Here is a 22,014-nt window from a genome sequence, read left to right as displayed (position 1 = left end):
CTGGGTGTTGGTAGGCTGATTTTAGATTTTTACTCCAGCCTTTCTTGATTTTAAAAGGTCATGACATGCCTATATCTTTGTCTCCTCCTCCTTTTACTCCTCCACCTCTTTCTTTTCGCATGACTGTGTGTACTTGTCACTTTTCCATGTGTTAGTTGAGTCTTCTGAGCAGTTTGTCAGCTTTTGGACACCTTTGAAGGTGTTTTCTATGTGTTTTCTATGTGTTTCTATGTGTTTTTGTTTGCCTGCCACTGGTTTTAACGGTGTTCGATGAACCGAACCGAACCCGAACACTACGGGGGTGGCTCAACACTAGTGGAGGAGTATTTTTGTTTTTGGTTATTTACTTTACCTTATACACAAGTCTTTTCCCTGGAAAGGAAGTTCCTTAACATATTTCACAGGAAAACAGTTTCAGTTTTGTTTTTGAACGTTTTATTGTGAGCCCGTAAAAGTGGCTTAATACCTCTGACCACGTTGTTGACAGCAGTGACCGGGGGGTCAGAAATGCTTCCTGGGGTGATCCCCATGCTGTCCCCATGTCATTTGAGCACTGTCACTATCGTTTTGGGCACTTTTTAGGCTTTCTACAGACAGCCGGTGGTGCCGCCGCAAAAATGCTCGGGTCTTCCATAGACTAACATTGGGCTCGTTGCTTACGTCGAGCACCCGAGTATCATGGTGAGCTCTGTCCGAGCTTCGAGCACCCAAGCATTTTAGTGCTCAATCAACACTAGTGATTATCTGTTATTTGGCAATTGACATAGGACTGCTGTATAATCTGCTCGGCATGGAGCAGGCTCTGTTCCTAAACCCGCTCCATACACCTGCACCTTGACACTGATGTACAATTGTACATGTATTTCAGGGTGCTTGAAGTGGTTAACATATGAGATTATTAATATTGAGACAAATGGATTCTGGAGGCTCTCCCGTGGAAGAAAGAGTAACCAAAAAAATAATTGAATCTTCGAAATATGGTGGAATCAAATGGAGCATATTCCACAAGGGATTAATACACATAAGGAACATGGACATACAAAAAAGGGGAGGGAGAAGGGGGTCTTTAAAAAAGGATCAGACAACGCGTTTCTGCTCATAGAGTCTTCATCCTGTGTGTATGGGACCTTAAGTTTGACTGAACTCTTATACCCAGCATCTATACTTGTAGATGGGGTCACCCTCAGAGGTAACACCCAACTGACATCTACTCCTTCTCTCTGTTATGGAGTCTGGAGTATAGTTGATGAATATATGTGGACTTATATATACATATTGTTACGCTCGCGACCGGACTGACGGGCGTGAGCGTGATTAGTGATCCCACTGTACCATGAACCGAGGAGTGCCTGGAGGGGTGTAACTAAGTATCAACTCGGTCCGACCAAGGTCACACGGCGGCTCAGTCGACTCCATGAACCAGGGAGGAACCGAGCAGAGGGACCAGGTGCTACTCCAGGTCAGACTCCGGTCACAGCTGTTGACCCACACCGGGGAATGCAGGAACAGGCAGGTTAGGCTGGTATACAGACAGGTGGGTACTGGCTGGCACGGCTGGTATGAAGACAGGTGGGTATTGGCAGGCACGGCTGGTATGCAAACAGGAGGGGATTGGCAGGCTCGGCTGGCATGCAGACAGGTGGGCATGGCTGGTATGCAGACAGGCGGGTACTGGAAGGTAGGAACACAGATAGGATAGGGACCAATTCAGACTGGGACACAGGAAAGGAGCCGCAGGTGCGGTGGACAGCAGAGCAAAGCGAAACCGCAGATGCGGTGAACAAGCAGAGCAGAACCGCCAGAGCCGTGAGCAAACAGAGCAGGGCGAAACCGCAGATGCGGTGAACAGCAGAGCATAGCAAAACCACAGGTGCGGTGAGCAAGCAGAGCGTAGCAAAACCACAGGTGTGGAGAACAAGCAGAGCGGAGCAAAACAGCAGTTGCGGTGAACAAGCAGAGTGGAGCAAAAACGCAGGTGCGGTGAACAAGCAGAGCGGAGCAAAACTGCAGGCGCAGTGAACAAGCAGAGCGGAGCAAAACCGCAGGTGCGGCGAACAAGCAGAGCAGAGCAAAACTGGAGGTGCAGCGAACAAGCAGAGCGGAGCAAAACCGCAGGTGCGGCAAACAAGCAGAGCGGAGCAAAACTGCAGGTGCGGTGAGCTAGCAGAGCGGAGCAAAACCGCAGGTGCGGAGAACAAGCAGAGCGGAGCTAAACCGCAGGTGCGGTGAACAAGCAGAGTGGAGCAAAAACGCAGGTGCGGTGAACAAGCAGAGTGGAGCAAAACCGCAGGCGCGGTGAACTAGCAGAGCGGAGCAAAACCGCCACAGCGGTGAACAAGCAGAGCGGAGCAAAACCGCCACAGCGGTGAACAAGCAGAGCGGAGCAAAACCGCCACAGCGGTGAACAAGCAGAGCGGAGCAAAACCGCCACAGCGGTGAACAAGGAGAGCGGAACCGCAGGTGTGGTGAACGAGCAGAGCGGAACCACGGGTGCGGTGAACGAGCAGAGCAGAACAGAGCAGAAGTTGCAGGCAGACAGGACAGGGCTCTGTTCACATGGAACAGACTGGAAAATACAGGAAGATGGTTAGAAGGAGGTAGATATGGAGATAGGGAAAGGGGACAAGCATAACCAGATACACACAAGGTACTTACAATGAAGTAGCGAGTGGACACAAAACTCACAAACAGAAGTACAGAGACAACGAGTTGGAGTTAGGTGCAGGTACAGACACTGCAGGAAAAGGGAAGGTTCGGATATAGAGGCAAACAGGTAACGGGCTAGGACACTGTTCAGACAGGAACTGAACCGGGAACAAGATACAGGAACGAGCCTGGGAACTCAGCCCCCAGGGTGGCGGAAACAGACTAGAAGTCACAGGTACAGGTAGAGGCCCTGGGTACTCAGCCCCCAGGGTGGCAGACAGACTAGAGTCAGGACAGGACCTGGCAGCTCATTGTTGCACAGAACAGACTGTAAAAAAGTGTTTCTCAGGCACCTCCTACTGGGTGGAGGTAGTTTAACTATCCAGTGACTCACAGCAATAGGCTGGGGACGCATTAGGACTGTGCACACAGTAGCTATAAGAAACAAGCAGAAAGCCGTGCCGACGCCCTAAGCAATCAGACAAGAGACATGGACAGAGCAGGTACTGAAGCAAAGAGTGCAGCATGGACTGACAGGTAAGATTGCGGTCTTGCATGGTGGGAGGTGGTGCACCATGCAAGCACGCCACCAGGGATGTTACACATATATTTCTTACCAATAAGGTGAGATGCCTTTGTTCAAATTTTAAAAATCATCACTAGATGTGAGCTGGAAGCCTATGTTAGCAAAATGACTATTGTGTCAAAATCTGTGATTATCTACTGTGTGGAGTTTCTACAAGAAATCTAAAAATAAATTTAGAGAGGCATTTAATTTTTGTGATGGGCAGCAACAACAAAAAAAAAATTTTTGAAAAAAAAAATCAAAAAAAATGTTGTAAAAAAAAAATCAGAAAAAATACAAAACAAGTCCCAGACCAGACACAGTCCCAGATGCTCCTAAAGTGCTCCGGTTTGGGGGCCGTTCATATGTGCAAATCATTCTATCTGAGAATTAACATTATCATTGTAGTGGCAAGTAACATTAATACACCGATTATTAGTTTTTATCTCCCCTACAATTTACCAATTTACAAACAATTCATTACCAGTACATACAAATATTTTAGTCAATGTAGATCCAAAATTCATGAGACAATCGAAATTACACCATCAAATCACTTTACTTCATTTTTATTAACACATGCCCCAATTATTATCCAGCAGATGCTCCTGCATCATATTATATACGAGATCCAATCCAGATATATATATATATATATATATATATATATATATATACAGTACAGACCAAAAGTTTGGACACACCTTCTCATTTAAAGATTTTTCTGTATTTTCATGACTTTAAAAATTGTACATTCACACTGAAGGCATCAAAACTATGAATTAACACAGGTGGAATTATATACTTAACAAAAAAGTGTGAAACAATTGGAAATATGTCTTATATTCTAGGTTCTTCAAAGTAGCCACCTTTTGCTTTGATGACTGCTTTGCACACTCTTGGCATTCTCTTGATGAGCTTCAAGAGGTAGTCACCGGAAATGGTCTTCCAACAATCTTGAAGGAGTTCCCAGAGATGCTTAGCACTTGTTGGCCCTTTTGCCTTCACTCTGCGGTCCAGCTCACCACAAACCATCTCGATTGGGTTCAGGTCTGGTGACTGTGGAGGCCAGGTCATCTGACGTAGCCCCCCATCACTCTCCTTCTTGGTCAAATAGCCCTTACACAGCCTGGAGGTGTGTTTGGAGTCATTGTCCTGTTGAAAAATAAATGATGATCCAACTAAACGCAAACTGGATGGAATAGCATGCCGCTGCAAGATGCTGTGGTAGCCATGCTGGTTCAGTATGCCTTCAATTTTGAATAAATCCCCAACAGTGTCACCAGCAAAGCACCCCCACACCATCACACCTCCTCCTCCATGCTTCACGGTGGGAACCAGGCATGTAGAGTCCATCCGTTCACCTTTTCTGCGTCGCACAAAAACACGGTGGTTGGAACCAAAGATCTCAAATTTGGACTCATCAGACCAAAGCACAGATTTCCACTGGTCTAATGTCCATTCCTTGTGTTCTTTAGCCCAAACAAGTCTCTTCTGCTTGTTGCCTGTCCTTAGCAGTGGTTTCCTAGCAGCTATTTTACCACGAAGGCCTGCTGCACAAAGTCTCCTCTTAACAGTTGTAGAGATGTGTCTGCTGCTAGAACTCTGTGTGGCATTGACCTGGTCTCTAATCTGAGCTGCTGTTAACCTGCGATTTCTGAGGCTGGTGACTCGGATAAACTTATCCTCAGAAGCAGAGGTAAATCTCGGTCTTCCTTTCCTGGGGCAGTCCTCATGTGAGCCAGTTTCTTTGTAGCGCTTGATGGTTTTTGCAACTGCACTTGGGGACACTTTCAAAGTTTGCCCAATTTTTCGGACTGACTGACCGTAATTTCTTAAAGTAATGATGGCCACTCATTTTTCTTTACTTAGAATTTGTATTATGGCAAGAAAAAAGCAGCTAACAGTCTATTCAGTAGGACTATCAGCTGTGTATCCACCAGACTTCTGCACAACACAACTGATGTTCCCAACCCCATTCATAAGGCAAGAAATCCCACTTAATAAATCTGACAGGGCACACGTGTGAAGTGAAAACCATTTCCGGTGACTACCTCTTGAAGCTCATCAAGAGAATGCCAAGAGTGTGCAAAGCAGTCATCCAAGCAAAAGGTGGCTACTTTGAAGAACCTAGAATATAAGACATATTTTCAGTTGTTTCACACTTTTTTGTTAAGTATATAATTCCACATGTGTTAATTCATAGTTTTGATGCCTTCAGTGTGAATGTACAAATTTCATAGTCAAGAAAATACAGAAAAATCTTTAAATGAGAAGGTGTGTCCAAACTTTTGGTCTGTACTGTATATATATATATATATATGGAAAAATCCAAAGAAAAAATATAAGCAATTTAACAAATCACACTACAATTTGTATCACAATAACATTCACCGCTCCGGTTTGGGTTCGTTCCGTGAACTGCAGAGGAGGGGTGAGACTTCAGGAGCGTGCATGCTTCCATGTGTCTGGTCTGGGACCTTTTTTGTTTGCTTTTTTTTTTAAAAAAAAAAAAAAAATATTTTCTCCCCCCAAATTTTTTTTTTCTTGCTCTCTCAATTAAATGCCTCCCTAAATCAATCCATGACTTTGATATTGATGACATCAACAGTCAATTCAGGGAATCAACAACTAGCAACAAATCTCATGCAGACAATGTTAGGAAAGTTTTAATAAGTTCCTGAAAAGTTCCAAAGTTGCTTCTGTATCATCCGTGCAATGTTGGAAAGTTCCAATAAGTTTCTGAAAAGTTCCAATGTTGCTTCTGTATCACCAGCGCAATGTTAGGAAAGTTCCAGTAAGTTTCTAAAAAGTTCCAATGTTGCTTCTGTATCCACCAGCGTAATGCTAGGAAAGTTCCAATAAGTTCCTGAAAAGTTCCAATGTTGCTTCTGTATCACCAGCGCAATGTTTGGAAAGTTCCAATAAGTTTCTGAAAAGTTCCAATGTTGCTTCTGTATCACCAGTGCAATGTTAGGAAAGTTCCAATAAGTTCCAATGTTGCTTCTGTATCACCAGCGCAATGTTAGGAAAGTTCCAATAAGTTCCCATGTTGCTTCTGTATCACCAGCGTAATGTTAGGAAAGTTCTAATAAGTTCCTGAAAAGTTCCAATGTTGCTTCTGTATCACCAGCACAATGTTAGGAAAGTTCCAATAAGTTCCTGAAAAGTTCCAATGTTGCTTCTGTATCACCAGTGCAATGTTTGGAAAGTTCCAATAAGTTTCTGAAAAGTTCCAATGTTGCTTCTGTATCACCAGTGCAATGTTAGGAAAGTTCCAATAAGTTCCAATGTTGCTTCTGTATCACCAGCGCAATGTTAGGAAAGTTCCAATAAGTTCCCATGTTGCTTCTGTATCACCAGCGTAATGTTAGGAAAGTTCTAATAAGTTCCTGAAAAGTTCCAATGTTGCTTCTGTATTACCAGCGCAATGTTAGGAAAGTTCCAATAAGTTCCCATGTTGCTTCTGTATCACCAGCGTAATGTTAGGAAAGTTCTAATAAGTTCCTGAAAAGTTTCAATGTTGCTTCTGTATCACCAGCCCAATGTTGGGAAAGTTCCAATAAGTTTCTGAAAAGTTCCAATGTTGCTTCTGTATCACCAGCGTAATGTTAGGAAAGTTCTAATAAGTTTCTGAAAAGTTCCAATGTTGCTTCTGTGTCCACCAGCAACTGGAAGCTGACATTTTTTTGGCAAATGGAGCAATTCCATAGCGATTCCCATTGGCATCTTTCCAGGTGACTGGACCTCTATCTCCTCACTAAAGCGTTTTGCCCTATATACACTTCTTCAGGCTACATATTTCCTACTCAGCAATCGTTATGTTGTCGTATTGGGTTGTCTACACTTTTATAGAGTTTACTCATATTATTGAGACCCTTGGTGACCAGGAAGGCGGGATTCTAGGAAGAGTGGTGCAAATAATGAACGCACTCTTAACTTTTGTTATTGAGATATATGTGTATATAAATATTTATGTATATTATTTTATATATATGACGTGCGGTCTGACGTGCTAAAGTCAGAGTAAGGAATGATGTTATTTGAATAAAATGTCACAATTGTCCAATATTATAAATATTTATGATGTTTCTCTAATACTTCGTTGACACATTCACCTGCAGATTATCAGGTGACACCCAAGATCCATAATGACCCACTATTAGATCACACCCAGAACACACATAGCATGTATATAAGATGGTGCACTTGTAGGATTCCTGCATCAGTAGAAGACCTTACTCCGTGCATTATCCTGGTATGTACCAAACCTTCTACCATAATCCAAATGAAATAGAATCGTATTGTCCCAATACAAGGACATGTCCGAAACACGTAGAACAGGGATAACCCCCATAGCTATCATCTCAATGGGGCCTTACTTTGGGACTGGTTTACACAATGCCATGTAAAGTCTGAACAACCCAGTGTGTGGGTAGATCAGAAAGTCCTTGCAAAGAAATGAGGAATTGTCAGTTGTTATCTTAAGTTTTCTTATGGGAATGTCCCTCTCAGTAATATCTATATAATAGAAGTGGATGGTGGCACTTTCTTCAGATGGATTGTGTTTGCGTATAGCAAGAGTGTATAAAGCGTGGGTGTATACGTTCACCTCTAATGGATGACTTCTGCGTCTCTTCCTATGCTGGTTACAAAGATGGTTTCAAACTGAAAACCTGGTTGTGTATCTGTATTGCAACTGGATTCATCACATTCTCTTAATTATCCTTTGATGACAGCGCACTTCTAGAATTTTATACCTGGTATCATGAATACCTCTCAGCAATATAGGCTGGATGTGAGATCTGTGTGTACCTCCCAGTAAAATAGGTTGGAAGTCTGGTGTGTGTGTCTCTCCCAGTAATATAGGCTGGATGAGATGTCTGTGTCCTCTTAGTAATATAGGCTGGATGTCAGGTCTGTGTATATCCCCCAGTAATATAGGCTGGATGTGAGGTGTGTCTCTCTCTCCCAGTAATATAGGCTGGATATGATCTCTGTGTGTGGCTCTCCCAGTAATATAGGCTGGATGTGAGGTCTGTGTGTCTCTCCCAGTAATATAGGCTGGATGTGAGGTCTATGTGTCTATCCCAGTAATATAGGCTGGATGTGAGATCTGTGTTGAATTAATTCTCTCTATCTAATCAAATCAATTCATAATTTATAGGAAAAAGGAGGAACATCATCGCTAAACATGGTGCGAACATCTGTGGTTCTGCTGTCCTCCTTGAGTGAGTAGCATGTACAATTATTTCAGACTCTTGCAGCTCGCTCTCCCCTTTCACAGCAGTAATATCACAATACAAGGATGCCTAAAGAGATGTGCTTCTGGAGGTGTTAGATAGAAATTTATATATATATATATATATATATATATATATATATATTATTGTACCAACCAGAATAAAGGACCAGCATAAGCGAAAAGGACAGTCGGAAAAACATAACGAGAAACAGGGGGAAAAAAAGGAACCGACCATAAAGTCCAAAATACCAGATGTAGTGAATAATATATTTATTGGTAACAGGTGACAATAATGTATTGCAGATCAAATACAATAATTAAAAACATCTAAAAAACAGGGGCGCGTATCCGGATGGTGTGCAAAATACATGTGGGAAAATATTAATGTACATAAAGTGCACAGAATTGCAGTATATATAAATATAATAAATAGTATATGTAAGTGCTAGTGCTTCAAAGGTTCCCCTAAATTATGTGTAAAATATATAATATAAAGTAAATCAATGTCAGTATCTTCGCATATGTGCGATCGCACAATATGTATTGCACATGAATATGTTAAAGGGGGGGGAAAGAAAAAACCTGCAATAATCAATCAATCATCGTCTGACGAAGGCGCTTGCCGAAACGCGCGTCGGGGTGGACGCGGTCCGGTCTGTGGGAGCAATTTAGCATACTATTTGTAAGTAATTTTTACTTTTGATACATGCCAATTATGTCTATATACCTGTATTTTAATATATGCACATTGACTTGCTGTGGCTCCAGTGCAGATGATTTTTTGCAGTTATTGATTATTGCAGGTTTTTTCTTTCACCCCCTTTAACATATTCATGTGCAAAACATATTGTGCCATCGCACATATGCGAAGATACTGACATTGATTTACTTTATATTATATATTTTACACATAATTTAGGAGAACCTTTGAAGCACTAGTGACGCGCCCCCTGGGACATATTCCTTTTTGAGGGGAATACCCGGCACCGGATCAGATGGGGGGTTGTAGTCTCCGAGCGGCTGTGACCCGGCCCCGTGCCCAGGGCGTCAAGCTCAGTGTTATGTGGCAGTCCTACAGATGTTATTAAGAGTTCTTTTGTGTCGACTACGCCACCCGTTGTGATGCGGTCACTGTGGCCGCCGCTGCAGCAGGGTCCGCTGAGGCTGATGGTGCAGGTGCAGCTTGAGATGGGATAACCCCCAACGGGTGGGGTATAGCCTCAGGGGGAACAGGTGCAGAGGATGGGGGTTGTGGTGGTGTAGTGCAGACGGCAGTGAAGACAGAGTCGGGTTGTGCAGTTAAGGGTGTTTACTTACCGCAGATGTTGTACTGGTCACTCCAGCTCCGAGTGACCACCCGAGCCGTGCTGCGTCCACCAGGTCCTGGATCCAGCCAACCCCCAAACAAGTCCGGAGCGTGGCCCTGAGCTCTCCTTCTGTCCCGTTCACTGGCCGTCCCCACCAGTGATCCACCTAGGTCCAGCTCCCTCGGGCCTTCTGTTGGGACACCCTTGGCCCTGGGTTCCCTGACCCTTCATGTGGTGTGCCTTCGGGGTGGATGTGGTGGGTGACCGTGGCAAACGCTGCCCACGGTCTCCGGTCTCTGGCTGGGGAATGTTTTTACCCCCACCAGCTTGGGTTCCGGTACCCTGATGCCGACTCTTCACCCGGGGTTTTAATTTGGGATCTTAGAGTCCTGTTCTTCTGTGCCTCTGGGTCTCTCTCTTCTCCTCTCTCACTCTGGGTCTTTCCTTCTTCTCTGCTCCTGACTTGTTCTCTGCATCTCACTTGTTCTCTGTTGGTGCCCACCTTATATACACCCTCTATGTGTGAGCTCAGGTGACCAGCACCCAATGAGCTCCTAACTTTACCCAGGCTGCTCCCCCTATCTGCCCCTACACTACTTGGGATGTACCACCCCCCTCCCACTCCAGCCAGGAACAGACTCGGTCGTACCTGCACATTTCTAAGTGGGAGTACCGTCGGTCTGCTCCTCGGAAATGGGATGTGTGTAGTGCATGCAGCCTACCGAGCTCAGTTCCACACTCCTTCCTTACCCGGGAGTGGAATATCACACCTCTGGGTTGAGGTGCAATACCCCTGTAGCAGCCGAACCCTCAGGGTGCTACATTCCCCCCTGGTAAATCACAGCACGTCCTCGGGCTGTAAGACATAAAACATCACCAAAAACATACAAAATTTTCATATAAACATATAAAACATATAAAACACTATATAAATAACATATCTTAGCAGATAAAACTTTCTCGTCGTCTCAGGCTCCTGGTTCCTCCTCCTCCGGACACTGTGCAACGTGTGTCCGGGAAAAAGTGCGACAGTCTCTTAGAAAAACTGGTTTTCTACAAAACCGGCAGGGGGCGCTCCAGTAAGCGCAACTACACACAGGGGAAGTTGGCCGCTCCCAGTCCTCGGCCAGGTAAGGAGGGAAAGGGAATGGCTGCTCACAGTCCTCAGCCTGTGGGATTAAGGGGTTAACGGGTAAACAGTTCACTCAGCTGGTCCCAACGGGGACTATATTAGCAACAACAGTTTCAGTTTCTTTATACCCCGATCGGGTAACTTATTTACAGCACCTGCTCTGCCGCACTCAACGGCGTCTTCCTCCTGCTCTTTGCTTATAGCTGGTGGTAACTTCAGACCCGTCCGGGTCCTCTTGCTCTTCCTCCTCACATCGCAGCTCCTCCTCTGTCAGGCGATGTACGTGGAGGGCGTAAGGTCCTTTGGCACACTTGTGCCGGGTGAAGGTGACCTCGTCCCCGATATAAAGGTCACGACCTCTGTGCCCCTCCGGCAGATGGGACTCAACGTCTCTGCGCGTTACAAAAACGTCGCCGGGGGTGTTGTGGTCTCTGATGAAGCCCCACCCATGCTGCTGGTTGAACTTGATCACTGTCCCGATGGTGCGGGGACAATGCGCTGCACGGGGGTCCCTCCTGGTCCGGCTCTTCTGCTCGGCGCTCCGTACTTGGGCCTGTTGTTCCCGGACCCGCCTCTCTCTCCGCTCCCGTGCGAACTCTTCGAGCTGCTGTCGGCAACACTCAGCACGCTCTGCTGCAGCTGCCCTGGTTTCTTGAGTGAACCCCATTAGGTCTTCTCCGGTGGGGTCCCACTCAAATTGGGCTTCTTCCAGAGGAGGCGAGATCCTTATCACGGGCTTCGGAGCCGGAATCAGGGGTGCACACATGGCCCCAACCCTCCTCTGGTGCTCCAGTTCGTAATATTTCTGGGGCCAGATGAAAGGCTGCCCGTCCGGCCACGTGTGCTGGGCAAACAAGTCCTCTCCCAGACGCGGCACCCTTGGTTTTACGGGTGCGGGCGCGGTGGTGGTGGCGCCCGGGTTGCCCAGGCCTTGCGGCCAGGCCTGGGGCACCTGGAAGGTGAAGGGCACCGTTAGGACGGCGGCACCCTGGGCTACCTGGCCTTGCGACCAGGCCGGAGGCTCCGCGGAGGTAGGGGGCGCTGTTGGTATTGCGGCGCCCGGGGGTACTAGGCCTTGCGACCAGGCTGGTGGTACTTCCTGCTTGGTCACGCTCGGGATCGAGGCGTGTGACGTCACAGGGGTCGCGGCGGCGGCTTCCGGTTGGGGCCTAGTCTGCGTCGGTGACATGGCGTTTTCGGGCACAGCAGGGGGACTTTCGGGCTCTGCGACGGGGAGCTGGGGCAGGTAAGCGGTGTCCCGGCTTGGGGTATAGACGTCCCCTTTACCTGCCTCCATGCGTTCGGCTCCCTTCTCGGCGGCGTCTCCGGCCTTTGGTCCTCCCGCGCCATCCTCAGAGGCGGTCTGTTTCCTCATCTTGGGTGGCGTGCTCCGCTGACAGGTCTCAGCTTGCTGGGCCATCTCCCGGCTCCATTCCGCCAATATCTCGCGCTGTACCCGGGCCATCCTCCGTGCGAGGCCCTCCAGGGCAGTCTGTGCACACTCCCGGTCTCGGGGGAGCTGTGCAAGGACCTCCACTAGGCCTAGTGGGGTCGTGGTGTCCAGCAGGCTCCTGACCAACGGGTCGGTGCTGCTCTGCTCTTCTTCCAGCAGGCTCCTGGCCAGCGGGCCGGTGCTGCTCTGCTCTCTGGACATCTCCGGGTGAGCTTTTCTGCTGCTCCTCTCCAGGCTTCCTGCCTCCGGGTGCGCTCGCTCCAGACTGCTCCAGGCGGCACCCATCTTCGTTCTTTTCTCTCGTCTCCTCCCACTTCGAGGGCGGTCCCGGGGCAACTCGGTGACTGTCAGCTCCAGGGGTAGTTCTTTCACGCTGACAGACACCTCCAGCATCACAGTCTCTGTTGGTGGGGGCGGTTTCCACTTTTGGCGCCATTTTCTGTCCCGGCCCACGATGGGAGGTGGCCTCTCGCCCTCCTTTGGCACGCCCATAATGGCGTCCGCTGCTCTTCCAAGGCGGGAAATCTTCGGATTTGGCGGGAAGCGTCGCCCAGTGGCGGGAAACTCTGCAGATGGCGGGAACAAGCTGGAAATGGCGGACAATCGGCGGGAAACGACCTGTGATGGGGTCCGATGGCGTGGACCCTCCGGAACCGGCGGGAGACTTCTTTCTGAGGTAAACTTGCACTTTTCTTCAGGCACGCAGTACCCGGGTGTTGCGGGCACGTAATCCTGCCGGCTACGCCAAAGTTGACGCGCCCCCTGGGACATATTCCTTTTTGAGGGGAATACCCGGCACCGGATCAGATGGGAGGTTGTAGTCTCCGAGCGGCTGTGACCCGGCCCCGTGCCCAGGGTGTCAAGCTCAGTGTTATGTGGCAGTCCTACAGATGTTATTAAGAGTTCTTTTGTGTCGACTACGCCACCCGTTGTGATGCGGTCACTGTGGCCGCCGCTGCAGCAGGGTCCGCTGAGGCTGATGGTGCAGGTGCAGCTTGAGATGGGATAACCCCCAACGGGTGGGGTATAGCCTCAGGGGGAACAGGTGCAGAGGATGGGGGTTGTGGTGGTGTAGTGCAGACGGCAGTGAAGACAGAGTCGGGTTGTGCAGTTAAGGGTGTTTACTTACTGCAGATGTTGTACTGGTCACTCCAGCTCCGAGTGACCACCCGAGCCGTGCTGCGTCCACCAGGTCCTGGATCCAGCCAACCCCCAAACAAGTCCGGAGCGTGGCCCTGAGCTCTCCTTCTGTCCCGTTCACTGGCCGTCCCCACCAGTGATCCACCTAGGTCCAGCTCCCTCGGGCCTTCTGTTGGGACACCCTTGGCCCTGGGTTCCCTGACCCTTCATGTGGTGTGCCTTCGGGGTGGATGTGGTGGGTGACCGTGGCAAACGCTGCCCACGGTCTCCGGTCTCTGGCTGGGGAATGTTTTTACCCCCACCAGCTTGGGTTCCGGTACCCTGATGCCGACTCTTCACCCGGGGTTTTAATTTGGGATCTTAGAGTCCTGTTCTTCTGTGCCTCTGGGTCTCTCTCTTCTCCTCTCTCACTCTGGGTCTTTCCTTCTTCTCTGCTCCTGACTTGTTCTCTGCATCTCACTTGTTCTCTGTTGGTGCCCACCTTATATACACCCTCTATGTGTGAGCTCAGGTGACCAGCACCCAATGAGCTCCTAACTTTACCCAGGCTGCTCCCCCTATCTGCCCCTACACTACTTGGGATGTACCACCCCCCTCCCACTCCAGCCAGGAACAGACTCGGTCGTACCTGCACATTTCTAAGTGGGAGTACCGTCGGTCTGCTCCTCGGAAATGGGATGTGTGTAGTGCATGCAGCCTACCGAGCTCAGTTCCACACTCCTTCCTTACCCGGGAGTGGAATATCACACCTCTGGGTTGAGGTGCAATACCCCTGTAGCAGCCGAACCCTCAGGGTGCTACACTAGCACTTACATATACTATTTATTATATTTATATATACTGCAATACTGTGCACTTTATGTACATTAATATTTTCCCACATGTATTTTGCACACCATCCGGATACGCGCCCCTGTTTTTTAGATGTTTTTAATTATTGTATTTGATCTGCTATACATTATTGTCACCTGTTACCAATAAATATATTATTCACTACATCTGGTATTTTGGACTTTATGGTCGGTTCCTTTTTTTCCCCTTGTTTCTCCTTTCACAGCAGGAAGTCTCAGCACAATCTCAAGAACATACAGTCAGCTGTATGGAACGAAAACCTGCTTTTACATGTTTCTGAAGCAAAGTTAGGTTATACAGTGCAAGCTGGTGCCTAAAAGTAATATCACAAATCCCAAGGTGCAACTCACAAATGAAATTGATTAACCCATCTCCATTGTAACACCCTATAGAAATAACCGGTAGCTTAGTACTGTAATGAGAACATAGATCTTCCCATAAGAGACTATAGCTCCAAAGGTTAGGGGGAATGTCTCATCTGGATCCTGATGGGCAATAGCCCGGTCAATGCTCCGGAGTGAATGATATAGTCTGTTGTCTCATAGCTACTCCCAAATTAACATTGCAGCGCTGTGGATACTTAGCTAAGGCTAAATTAGGTTTCTTGAAGTTAAAGACCCCCATTTCAGGCACTACAGCCATCATTTCATGCTGACAATATTATCCTCCAGTTCCTCTTATTATTTAGCTCTTGTTGACTTTTCATGATACAGACCAAGAGTTTTCAGTCTTTATTTTGCAGGTGTGCTCCTCATGGTGATAACAGCAGGATCAGCAGCCGGTCAGTATGAAGACGACTACATTGTATCCTATCGTTGTTCTAGGCGATATTCTTAATTGTTTCAGTGCAGATACTGTATAGGTGTTGGGGTTTACCTAATCCATATGGAGGTTTTGTATACTGGACTCTGCAGTCTGTTAGTACGTAGCAGATGGGCGTAAATAACAACAGGTGATCGGAATAGTTGTCACATCCCTTCCCCCAGTCACCAGTGGGGTTTTGTAGGACTTATATGTAGGTGAACAACCAAGGGTAGGAAACGCTTGGAGTCTATAAATGCAAGACTCTAAAGAAAAACCCCTATAAGAGCATATTGGTGGTCACCAATGTAAGAGGGTGACCAGGACGGTCATGCGCCTCTTCCCTCTTTCTGCACATGCTGGGTTGAAGGTCGATGTGCATGTCGGGTTGAAGGACTTTTGCCCCTGTATGTAAGTGCAACTTCTAAAGTGGGCCAAAATGGCTGATCTTAATAAAAAGACTTAAACTCTGTGTTCCGGGATCCCAACCAAGTGGGACCGAGGTCAAGGTTGACCAATGAAAGGAACTGATTGAAATGTATTATTCTGGAGTGCATTTTATATAAACATGTGAGTTAAATGTTTTAAATGTGCATTGATGTTTTTACAGGTGTTGTCATGGTCGGGACGACCATGTTTTAGGAGGGAGGAATGTAAGAGGGTGACCAGGACTGTCATGCACCTCTTCCCTCTTTCTGCACATATTGATGTACTCTGTGTTTATATATGAGTATATATGTGACCTAATATCTGATGTATTAGTTATAGGGTCAGTATAGGTTAGATATAGATAGAGTATTAGATTAGGAATTGGGTATAGTGCAGTGGTGGACACAATAGTTTAGGATAGAAACAGTTAATGTGCTTAGCAATAGCTCTAGTGTAGGAGGAGCCAGGGTATTTAACAGGAGTTTAGTGACTGCAGCAGGGTAGTAACTGGGAAGTTTGCCCAGCAACGGAGACAGTTGATGATTGGTCCAGTTGAAAAAGGGGGATGACTTTGGGCCAGAGGAGAGCAACAGTTATCCCTGTCAGTAAACAGTTGAGTCAGAGCAGTTGTTGCTGTTGGTAACGTTAAGTCTGAGCTGGAGGAAGACTGAGGAGAAGTTCAGGGCCCTGGGGGCTGAAGGCAAATAGAGATACAGACAGATGATTGGAAAAGAGTTAGACAGCTTGGGGAACGATAAAGTGGACAACTCTGAGGAAAATTCCCTAAACGTCCGAGGTCTTAGACCTGTAGAAGGACTGATGCAGCCAGCTTTCACTATTCCCAAGGAGGGGAGAACAGACGGGGACATACTTGAGGAGAGTAAGATCGTGTTCTGGGAAGCTGTGGTACCGGGGAAGCAATCTCTGAGGACAGGACAGCAAGGGACAGAAGAGAGGATGAAAACTGTAACGGAGATGTCCAAAAAGACTGTATCTGTGACTAAATCTGAACAAACGGAGTTTAGTAAAGTTATGTTATATAAAAGAGAGACAGAGTCTGTGTATGACAATGATTATTTGCCTGCAACAAATGAACTCCTGAAGAAAACGGAGATTTACCGGGAAACTGTAAGTGTTGTACACTACATTCAAATCACCAGACAACCGGGACATTATCTTTATTTGTGGGCAGACAGGGTGAGAATGTAAATGCACAACAACTACAGTCCCTCGCCACTACTACCACCCTGTACCCCTTACAAAATTGGTGTAGTCGGCAGGATTCAGAGTCCTCGCATATAGAGTGTGGAGGAACCTCTGAAACAGTTAAAATGGTGGCCGTTTGAAGTCCAAAAATGGTAGCCATTAGAAGTCCCAATATGGTGGCCGTTAGAAGTCCCAAAATGGCGGCCGTTGGAAATTCAAAAATGGCGGATGATAGTGCAGAGGCTGGCGATAGCTCCGCCCATTGTGGACGTTCTTAACTTAAAATGGCACGAAAATCTGTCTGGCTTGTGCAGTGGCCTGTGCCCAGAAGACCACCCATCATGAGTGGTGCCCGCCCCAGTGGGCGCAGCGGAAGTAAAAGAAACCCCACCGATTGCTACGACTCAATGGAGAACGGGATGGGACTCCTAAGAAACGGGCAGGTGAGACGGAAGAATTCCCACCCCAGATGAGGCAGAGCGGTAAAGGAGTGCGCTTGAAGTAGAGCGGGCTGGCGCCATTGCTGGTGAGAATGATAGGGAGGGAGCAGCAAGTCATGGAGCGATCCGAAGTGACTAGAGAGCTTAAGGCTGCAGTATAAAGTATGGCGGCCGCAGGGAGATCCCTAAGTGAAGCGGTCACTTTAAAAAAAAATGTGTGTCTTGTTTTGTTAGTTGCACCAAGAAAAAGAGACTATTCAGTGTCTCTGTGGGCAGGAGCCCTGAGTGAAAACCAGGAACCTCCAGTATTGGCCAGTCTGGCCCCAGTTGGAAGAAGAAAATCTTTCTTGTTTGTTTTTCCTTCCCTCCAAGTTCTTGAACCTGTTATGCATTCCCCTGCTGGATTATGGGACTGAATCCGGATAGGGTTAAACATCCCTCACTAAATGGACAGTGAGCAACTGCTCTAATGGACTGTGTCCTTGTTTTACCTTGCAATAGGAGCTACTGAGCAACACTTAGGTCTTAAAGGGACCGTACCCAGCAAGAAGGAGGCAGGGGGAAAACTGTCAGGATGACCCGAGGATTTTGCCAGGTCACTGCTCCTGGACTCTCGGAGCTAATATAAGTTGGCCAGTGGGCCATTATATTTTAAAACAAAAGGACTTCCTTTGTTTAGTAAACCCGGGTCAGGATTATTTGTTGGCCAACAGGTCTGTGATGGACATTTTTTTGTGGGTCCCAGGACCAAGGGGACCAGGGTCAGTCGGACACGTTTGGTTCTTCCGGACGACCCTATGTTCATGCCGGGTTGAAGGACTTTTATCCCATGTGTAAGGGCAACTTCTAAAGTGGGTCAAAATGGCTGGTCTTAATAAAAAGACTTGAACTTTGTGTTCTGGGGTCCCAACCGAGTGGGACCGAGGTCAAGGTTGACCAACGAGAGGAACTGATTAATATGTATGTGCATTTTATAAAAACATGTGAGTTAAATGTTTTAAATGTGCATTGATGTTTTTTCAGGTGTTGTCATGGTCGGGACGACCATGTTTTAGGAGGGAGGAATGTAAGAGGGTGACCAGGATGGTCATGCGCCTATTCCCTCTTTCTGCACATATTGCTGTACTCTGTGCTTATATATAAGTATGTATGTGACCTAATGTCTGATGTGTTAGATATAGGGTCAGTATAGGTTAGATATAGATAGAGTATTAGATTAGGAATTGGGTACAGTGCAGTGGTGGACACAATAGTTTAGGATAGAAACAGTTAATGTGTTTAGCAATAGCTCCAGCGTAGGAGGAGCCAAGGTAGATAACAGGAGTTTAGTGACTGCAGCAGGGTAGTAACGGGGAAGTTTGCCCAGCAACCAACGGAGACGGTTGATGATTGGTCCAGTTGAAAAAGGCGGATGACTTTGGGCCAGAGGAGAGCAACGGTTATTCCTGTCAGGAAGCAGTTGAGTCAGAGCAGTTGTTGCTGTTGGTAACGTTAAGTCTGTGCCGGAGGAATACTGAGGAGAAGATCAGGGCCCTGGGGGCTGAAGGTCAATAGAGATACAGACGGATGATTGGAAAAGAGTTAGGCAACTTGGGGAACGATAAAGCGGACAACTCTGAGGAAAATTCCCTAAACTTCCGAGGTCTACGGCCTGTAGTAGGACTGATGGAGCCAGCCTTCACTACTCCAAAGGAGGGAAGAACGGACGGAGACATACCTGAGGAGAGTAGGATCGTGTTCTGGAAAGCTGTGGTACCGGGGAAACTAACTCTGAGGACAGGAAGGGACAGAAGAGAGGATGAAAACTGTAACGGAGATGTCCAAAAAGACTGTATCTGTGACTAAAACTGAACAAACGGAGATTAGTAAAGTTATGTTATATAAAAGAGAGACAGAGTCTGTGTATGACAATGATTATTTTCCTGCAACAACTGAACTCCTGAAGAAAACGGAGATTTCCCGGGAAACTGTAAGTATTGTACACTACATGCAAATCACCAGACAACAAGGACATTATCTTTTATTTGTGGGAGGACAGGGTGAGAATGTAAATGCACAACAACTACAGTCCCGCGCCACTACTACCACCCTGTACCCCTTACAACCAACATAGTCCCCACAACAACAGTTAATAGTATGATGATGCTAGTATATTGAGACACTTCCTCTCTAGGCTGAGAACCAAACACTTTCTACATTCTATACCTCAATGTTGACTCCAAGTGGGTTCTCCATCCTAACAAGGGTGACCCCACATCACCTCCTGACCATGGTCTCTATTCAGTGGATATAATTTGTCTCCAACATGTTTCGCCCATACATGCTTCTTCATGGAGACCAATTTGTAGAATCTCATTTGTCAGAATTTAACTGATCAGTGGCCAATTTTCATCTTTGGTGGATACTTAGGGACTTGAAATAGGGACTGGGTTCAAAAGTCAATGTGCTTGTGTGTGAGAGGTATAGACTGTAGAGATAGTTGATTTCCCAGCCTCTTTATTACAAGACAATTAAATTAGGCACATATGAACCAACACTAAGGACAGTGCTCCTTTTATCTGTGTCTCGTCTATTTAGCGTTAAACGTTTTATTTTGACTGCCCCTGATGAAGCTGAGTGAAACGTGCATTGGGGCACCAGGGCTGCACCACAACCAGATTTGTAAGTCTTTTCAACAATCATGTCTGACCTTTTATTTTCCATTGAAACTTAGATTTTAGGAATTAATATACTACAACATTCGTATGGTACAAAAAGGAAAAAAACGACGATCAATAGTCCAAAGTAATCAAAGTATCAAAATGTATTAAATAATTGTATATAGAACAAGGGGAAACAGGGATATACATATGAGGAATGAACATGTAGAAAGGCGCGCTGGGAAGGAGCAATGCCAAACATGATAAGTATATCATATAGAATCAATCATCATAATAAAATTACATGACAGATTATCCCAATATGTCTCCAAGTGGAGAGAGCGATCTAAAGTGCATGTGAATATTAAGTAACGGTAAAATATAATGATGGTACATACTGAAGTATAAAATACCTTATGTGGACACCAAAATGTACAGGGACTCCAAACCACCAGTGAGCCAGCCCCGACGCGCGTTTTGGACCTGCCTTTGTCAGGGGGCAAGGACACATTCATACAGTGCAAACTGGGAATGTGTCAGCAGCCCTCCATTGAGTCACTGTCTTTTTATAAAAAAATTGTTATTATATGTTTTCTTTATACTAGAAAAGCTTGTTTTCTTTGTGAGACATTTTTGTTGTATCTCCTTTTCCTTTTGATTTAATTATATTTAATTTAATGCATTGTATATCTTGTTGGCATCATTTTGGTGGAATATGAAACGGTTTTAAATGTATCAAATAAATGTTATGTTTTAATTGCAGTGCTTCCATTACTATATGATAATACGGCAATATCGTGCTCACCCTCAGGCAAGTGTTTATTTATTTAAGAAAGCAGACATGTTTTCCTAATCTTGAACAGTTTTTTAACTTTTAGTTCTTTTGCAGCCCCCTGTAAAGTAGGCGAGGAATACTCTGATTGTGGGGTCCCTTGTCAACCAACCTGCGATAACTTCATGAGTGCTTCATGTATTACTTTGTGTATGCCGGGTTGTGTCTGCATAGAAGGCACTAGAAGAAATGACAATGGTGAATGTGTAGAGCCGGGAGCCTGCTGCAGAGGGAACACCACCTACGCTGAATGTGGCAATGACAGTCCCAACACCTGTGCACATATGCTTCAGCCAAACCCAACCTGCCCTGAAATTTGTTTTATGGGCTGCTTCTGCAAACCTGGATACGTGCGCATGACTGACAGCGAGCAATGTGTCCTTCCTCAGGACTGACCCAAAATCGATTGCCTCAATTAAACCTTTCCACGTATATCTTATCAAAACCTGATACATTTAAAGTAATCTCGTCCAATCGTATTGAGGCGTCTGACGAATATAAAGTGATTGGCTCATGTGTAGTGTTGAGCCACCCCCGTAGTGTTCGAGTTCGGTTCGGTTCGTCGAACACCCGTGTGTTCGCCGAACTGTTCGTCGAACTGTTCGTCGAACACCTTCGAATACCGTTAAAACCAATGGCAGGCAAACAAAAACACATAGAAACACATAGAAAACACCTTCAAAGGTGTCCAAAAGCTGACAAACTGCTCAGAAGACATAACTAACACATGGAAAAGTGACAAGTACATATAGTCATGCGAAAATAAAAGAGGTGGAGGAGTAAAAGGAGGGGGAGACACAGATATAGGCATGTCATGCCCTTCTAAAATCCAAAAAGTGAGAAGCCGACACGGCCAGTCCGCTCCTGCCCGTGCCACCTCCGTGTCGCCGGGTTTGTGCCAGAGCCGCGGTGAACCCTGACGGCCAGCCCCCCTCTCCCAATACTGGTGCCTGTCCGCTGGTGGGTCGAGCGAGCCCCCCTGTGGTGGAGGCAGCTCTAAGCTTTTTAATTTAAATTGTCTCTCTAATTTGAATGAATACACTTTAAATCCATTTACAAGGATCTATTGGAGGGCAAGTCTCATGCCAGCAGCCGTGGTAATTCCAGCTCCAGTAGCGTCCACTAAAGCTGCTGCAGTTAAAAAGCTTTTATAAGGATCGAGCTCGGCTGTCCACCGCAAGGCATCCTACTGCCAGTCCCAGCCCCTATGCCTTGGGGTGCCTCCTGATGCTCTTCACTAAGTATTACATGGTCCCGAAGCATTTCCTTTGAAAAAATTAAGTGTCTAAACTACAGGTGGTGTAGCTTGCTTAACAGTCGGGATAAT

At 46.5% G+C, this 22,014-nt stretch overlaps 1 protein-coding gene across 1 annotated transcript; it reads left to right on the top strand.

Moving 5' to 3' along the window:
* Window positions 1–7,401: 7,401 nt before the first annotated feature.
* LOC141172952 (mucin-6-like) lies at window positions 7,402–21,392 on the top strand. The gene is made up of 5 exons (XM_073657567.1): window positions 7,402–7,469; window positions 8,379–8,442; window positions 15,083–15,121; window positions 20,619–20,666; window positions 20,745–21,392. Exons 2-5 carry the CDS (start codon window positions 8,406–8,408, stop codon window positions 21,080–21,082), a joined length of 462 nt encoding a protein of 153 aa, XP_073513668.1. The 5' UTR covers window positions 7,402–7,469; window positions 8,379–8,405; the 3' UTR covers window positions 21,083–21,392.
* Window positions 21,393–22,014: the final 622 nt, after the last annotated feature.

Source organism: Phyllobates terribilis, unplaced genomic scaffold, assembly GCF_046119375.1.
Source record: "Phyllobates terribilis strain yellow unplaced genomic scaffold, ASM4611937v1 Scaffold_12__6_contigs__length_324123572, whole genome shotgun sequence".
Classification (NCBI taxonomy): domain Eukaryota; kingdom Metazoa; phylum Chordata; class Amphibia; order Anura; family Dendrobatidae; genus Phyllobates; species Phyllobates terribilis.
This window is presented reverse-complemented; position numbering and strand designations above follow the sequence as displayed.

Excerpts from the sequence above, each read along its gene's own strand:
- LOC141172952 (XM_073657567.1), top strand. The coding sequence starts at position 8,406 with ATGGTGCGAACATCTGTGGTTCTGCTGTCCTCCTTGA. Across the intron at positions 15,122-20,618 it reads AACAGCAGGATCAGCAGCCG|TGCTTCCATTACTATATGAT; the intron begins GTCAGTATGAAG and ends TTTTAATTGCAG. Across the intron at positions 20,667-20,744 it reads AATATCGTGCTCACCCTCAG|CCCCCTGTAAAGTAGGCGAG; the intron begins GCAAGTGTTTAT and ends GTTCTTTTGCAG.